At 22.8% G+C, this 6,226-nt stretch overlaps 1 protein-coding gene across 1 annotated transcript; it reads left to right on the top strand. All coding sequences in view use genetic code 6, as the record gives it.

Annotated features, from left to right (window-relative positions):
• Positions 1-4,438: 4,438 nt before the first annotated feature.
• On the top strand, positions 4,439-5,389 carry TTHERM_00594350 (immobilization antigen; the record flags this gene model as incomplete). The annotated part of the gene is made up of 1 exon (XM_001011695.1): positions 4,439-5,389. One exon carries the CDS (start codon positions 4,439-4,441, stop codon positions 5,387-5,389), a length of 951 nt encoding a protein of 316 aa, XP_001011695.1.
• Between the last annotated feature and the right edge of the window lie 837 nt (positions 5,390-6,226).

Here is a 6,226-nt window from a genome sequence, read left to right on the forward strand (position 1 = left end):
TGTTAGTTGGATATATTATAATTATATTAATCGCTATTTATTAGTATATGAATATATTTATGAGAATTTCATATAGTAGATTTAAGAAAAAAATTTTAAAATAAGCAAAAATCAATTATTGAAACTTTCAATCATTTATTTATTTATCAAAAATTTTAATCCAATTTTACTTAGAGTCTCTATACCTATTCCATTTTTCATCTGTGTTTAAATTTTCAATGACTATTTTCTTTCAAGATTAATTTATTTGCAGTCCTTTCATTAAAGTGCATAATGGAAAAATATATTGTAAAAGAGATTTTAGAAGTAATTTTAAAATAAGCAAAAATTAATAATCGAAGTTTTTAAATCATTTATTTATCTATTAAAAATTCAACAATTTCTTAGAATCTCCAAACAAATATATTTCATTTTTCATCTATGTTAAAATTTTAAATGACTTTTTTTCTTTCAAGATTAATTTATTAGCAATTCATTCATTCATTAAAGAGCAAAATGGAAAAATATATTATAAAAATGATTTAGAAGAAAATTTTTTAAATAAATAAAAATCAATCAAAGAAGCGCTTTCATTCATTCATTCATTCATTCATTTATTTATTAAAAATTTAAATCCAATGATTTCATTGATAGTCCAAACCTATTTCATTCATTTTTCATCTGTGTTTAAATTTTGAATGACTTATTTTTCTTTATTAATTAATTTATTTGTAGTTTATAAAAACGCATAATGGAAAATATCTTGTAAAAAATAAGGAATTTAGCACTATTGAAAAAACAAAGCAAGATATTTTTGTTTTAAATCAAGTTCTATCTAAATAAATATCTAAGAATATTAAATTGAATTTTTTAAAAGACCTAGTAAATATGATATTTAACATATAATTTAGGAAACTTTTGAAGCTTTTCAAAGAGGCTTTAGGAGAAATTTTAATTATTTTTTACCAAATAAGGTCTTATAGACCCTGAATTAGTTAATATATTTAAATGCATGCGGTATATGCATATGTTTAAATAAAGAGAAAAAATCATCTATTATTTATTAATATTTTCTTAGGAGATTTGAAGAGAAATTGTTAAATTTAAAATAAAAAAGAAATTTAATTTATTGAGATAGATAACAAATTCTGAAGAAGACAAATTTTAATAATATTTAATCAGTTTTGAAATACATAGTCGAATAAATAAATAAATTAATACATCATCAACTCGAAAAATTTTATTTTAGTTCTACAACAAATCATTTCATATACTTGTATGATAAAACTATAATAAAAATTTATAAAAATATTTGCGCTAAGATGGGATGGATATATAATATACGCATCGCATTTAGTTGTATTTCGAAAAAGAAATAATTTTTATTTATTTGCTTTATGTTTATTTATGTATTTAATAAATTTAGGGAAAATACACTATTTGTTTTGAGGGGAAATTCACTTTTTGTTTGTTTTTTTCCAATTAAAATTTACTTTCTTTTTTTATTGTAAATTTTTAAGATGACTAATTAAAAATATCTCATCACTTTAATATATGAAATTTGAACTAAATGGCATTTTATTTGTCAATTTTAATTATTAAGTTTTTAAAGAAATGAATTGAATCTTCTATTGGGAAAATTAATTAGTTTTCAAATTAAAGATATTTCCATCGGAAGAAATTCAGCTGAGCTTAATTTTAATTTTTAGATTTTATTTGATTTTATATATATGTATGTATCATTAGGAAATTTTAAATATTCTTCTTTGTTTAAAAATTTAATCTAATTTATCATTTTCTAAATAAGAGTCTTTATTTTGTAGCTTCTGCATAGAATAAAAACTATAAAAAAATTTATTAAATTTAACATTTAAAAATGTTAAATTCATTCATTTCTTTACATTATTATAAAATATTTATTTTTAAATTATGATTTTTACTTTAATAAAAGATGTATCGCAAAAAAAAATAAGACATTTTGTTTGAGAAGCTTAAAAACGAAAGAAAAAATAGCTTTTAAATAATGGGTTTAACTATTATTTTTCATTTGATTCTAATTTGTTTTTTAATATAGGCTTTGTATTTAATAGCCTGATTTTTTTTATTTATTTGTGAATATGTGTTTGCTTTTTTTATTTACTCTATTTTAATTACGCATTTATTTAATTTTTACCTGAAATTGCTAGGCGGCAATCAATATATTTTAATGTAAGGATTGATTCCAGATAAAAGTAAATTTAGAAAGTAAGTCCTCTTGACTTGAATGAAAATAAATAAATAAATAAATAATTATCGAGAAGATACTTATAAATTCTTAAGAAGACATTTTTTATTAATATTTAATCAGAAAAATATTATTTTTTTTTAATTACAAAATCTCCTAAATACTCTTGTGTATCTATCTTTCTATTTCATGAAAAATAATGCATTTAATTAACTTTAAAAAATTTAGATAAATTTCCTTTTATGGATATGTATGTTTTAGAAAATCTATAATAAATATTCTGTTTGTTTTTTAAAATTTTTTTGCAAGAAATAATTTTTTAAAGCTCAAAGCGCTCTTTCAAGTAAAATTGTTATTAACGGAAAGAAAGAATTATCAATATGATCAATTTTTGGTTTTTAAATACGAATAAATAAAATTTAATGAATTGATAAATATTTTATATGATAATTGCCTTTAAATTTTCTATTCTCTTCATTTATTTATTTACAGTGCCAGCAGCCAATTTTTACAAGATTTTTTATAAATAATTATCAAAAAAATTTTTTTTTTTTTATGAGAATGCAATAAGTAATTGATAGCCAGGGAGAGACTATAGATTATTGATTATAAGATAGTTTATGGTATAATATGTTTGACTTTAATAATTTATTTTTTGTAAAAATTGGTTGTTACTACTGTATTTATTTATTTATTTCTTTCTTTCTTTCTTTTACTTTTAAATTAATGAATTAGTTAGTTACTTTTTATTATCTTTGTTCTAATAATTTAAAATGTATAAATGTATCAATTTATACAGAAAAATTAAAGCTCCTTAATCATAAAAAATATTTTAAAAATTTATGAATTCAATATTGGTTTATCCATAATCAATTTAAAGATAAAATAAAATCTCTTGTATTTATTTAAATAAATATTTCTTTTGATTGAAAGAAGTATTTTTTTACAATAACAAAACAGCAAATGTCAAGTAAATTAAAAAAAAAAGCCTTTATTTATTTTTGAGCAAAGATCTAAATAAATATTTATATTTTATTTTTTCTAATTTATTCGTTAGAAGACAAATTTTGTTAATATTTCATCAGAAAACCATCAAACATTTATTATATTCAAATCTTTTAAAGACAAATTTTGTTAATATTACATCAATAAATGATTTTGTCTATTATTACAAGCTCTTCTGAAGACAAATTTTATTATTATTTCATCAGAATGAAAAATTTATTAAGTGATAATGAAGGAAACTAATTCCTCCTCTTTTCTCTCAAATTTTCTCTTCATGCAAAATTAAATTTTTGTTTTTTAAACTTTCTTTATTGATGTTCTTGTTAAACCTTCAATTTTTATAAGTAAAAATAAATATATATGACTGTTATATTAATTTGTTATTTGATGAATGTTTTATATGCAATATATATTATCATCCATATAATTAATATACATGAAAAAAAATATAGACTTATTCTTACAAATCCTCAGAAGACAATTTATGTTAATATTTTACCAGAATCTTTCCAATAAATTCTTTAAAAGACATATTTTTTTAATATTTTATCAGAAAATTAATCAATATTTTATTTGCAAATTTTATTTAAAATACCTACCATATTCTCCTAAAAATTTAGAAAATTTTCAACTTATTAGCTTGTAATAAAGTTGAATAAAGCTTTTCATGTTTAGTTTTCTCCTACTTTTAATGATTAATTCAAAAATAGTATTTATAAAAAATAGCATCAATTAATTTTCTATATCATTTTGTGTTAAGAAATGGAAAGATTTAGAACTTTTAGAATTTTGATTTTTTTTAAATGTTATTTTAAAATCGAAATGACAAAATAATTTTCATGAAAAAAAAATAAATTAAAGGTATGAATGTAGAATTTCATATTTTTAAATTTGTTTTTTTTCATTTAGAACCTACATTATACTATACTTGATAAAAGTAGATGTTTCAAATAAGCTAATCTAAAAAATTTTGTTTTTCTCATGAATTAATTAATAAATTTACCTACCCGATTGATCATTTATTTTTAATTCAAGTCAATTAATATTAAGAGGGAAAATTATTAAACGAATGAATGAATAATCTTCAAATTATTAAGCAATAGAATGAATAATCTTCAAATTATTCAGCTCAGCTGTATTAATTTTAAAATAGAGCAAAATTTCAATTATAAAGATTTAATAAAAATAAAAAATACAAATAAATATAAACTAATTTTGCAAAAAAAAAAAATGAAAGCAACTTCTTTGATACTTATTTCATTAGCTGTAATTGCTACAGTAAACGCTTGTACTGATACTAACGCTACTGCTGGTGCTGGAGGTACTTGTTTCTGTAATGCTGGTTATTATGGTACTTCTACCGATGTCACTCCTTCTGGATCTTGCACAAAATGCCCAACTGGAACTAATTCTGCTGCTGCCACTGCCTCAGGTACTCTTGTCAGCTCATGCACTTGTAATGACACTAATGCCTCCCTTAAGGGTGATAACTCTGGTTGCTAATGTAAGGCTAACTTCTACGGTACACCTAACGCCGTCTCTGGTGGTGCTACTGGATGTTCTGCATGCCCAACTGGTACTACTTCCCCTGCTGGTACAGCTGCTGTTACTTCATGCGCTTGCAATGATACTAATGCCTCCCTTAAGGGTGATAACTCTGGTTGCTAATGTAAGGCTAACTTCTACGGTACACCTAACGCCGTCTCTGGTGGTGCTACTGGATGTACTGCATGCCCAACTGGTTCTGCCGCTGCTGCTGGTTCAACTGCTGTTACTTCATGCGCTTGTAACGATACTAACTCTTCCCTCAAGGCTGATAACAGTGCTTGTGTATGTAAGGCTAACTTCTACGGTACACCTAACGCCGTCGCTGGTGGTGCTACTGGATGTACTGCATGCCCAACTGGAACAACTTCTACTGCCGGTACAACTGTTATTGGTTCATGCGCTTGTCCAGACACTAACGCTTCTCTTAACACTGCTACTCCTCCTGTTTGCTAATGTAATGCTAATTTCTATGGTACCCCTACCTCTTCTGGTGCCAGTGGATGTACTGCATGTCCTTCTGGATAAACTGCCCCAGCTGGTTCTGCTACTAATGTTTGCAAAGCTGCTTCAACATCTTCCACTTACATTTTACCCATAGTTTCTTTGCTTTTCTCTTTAGTTATGCTTATTTGAAGTTAATTTTTCACAAAAATATCTTTAAAACAGCAATTATTAAAAATTTAATCAATTTTTGTCTGTTAGTCAATAAATATTAATTTTATGTTCTAATGATTTGAAAATTGATTAATTATTTTTATCATACAGCAAAATAAAATATTACTTCTTTCAAATATATTTATTTTTTCAAAATCAATTATAAAATACAACAGTAATATAGTAAGCATAAAAGTAGTTAAATAAACAAACAAACAAACAAATAAATTTAAATAATGTATGCCTATAAATATGAAAAGCTACAAGCTAGCTAGCTAGCTAGCTCTTCAATCAAATTTTTATAAAAAATAAAAATATACTGATTTGAGTATTATTCATACTACTCTTTAAAAATGTTAAGAAAAAAGTTATTACTGTTCTCACTTAAAATTTAACATGCAATTATATCTTTTTATAATTAATATTTATTTGACTTATTTTGATTTCAGTAATATGAAGAATAAAGAATTATTTTTAAAAAATCTGATAAATCAATCAGACTAAATAAAAAAAATAATGAAATTTTTAAAAATAACATTAAAAATTTGTAACATATAAATTTGAGGGTGGGTGGGTATATTCGTAAAGGTATTTAAAGTTTTAAATAATTTTTCTTTATATACATAATGTCAGCTGATTATCAATAAGTTTTTATTTAAAAATACCTCCTTCCTACTTTTTCTAAAATTAATATTTTATTATAGCCTAGATAAAAACTATTATTTACCAAATCAGCGTTAATATACTCGTTATTAGTTAATTTATTTAGATAAATGAATAAAGCATATACATATTTGATAATGAGAAAAAATGATC

Source organism: Tetrahymena thermophila (genome assembly GCF_000189635.1).
Source record: "Tetrahymena thermophila SB210 genomic scaffold scf_8254731, whole genome shotgun sequence".
Lineage (NCBI taxonomy): Eukaryota > Ciliophora > Oligohymenophorea > Hymenostomatida > Tetrahymenidae > Tetrahymena > Tetrahymena thermophila.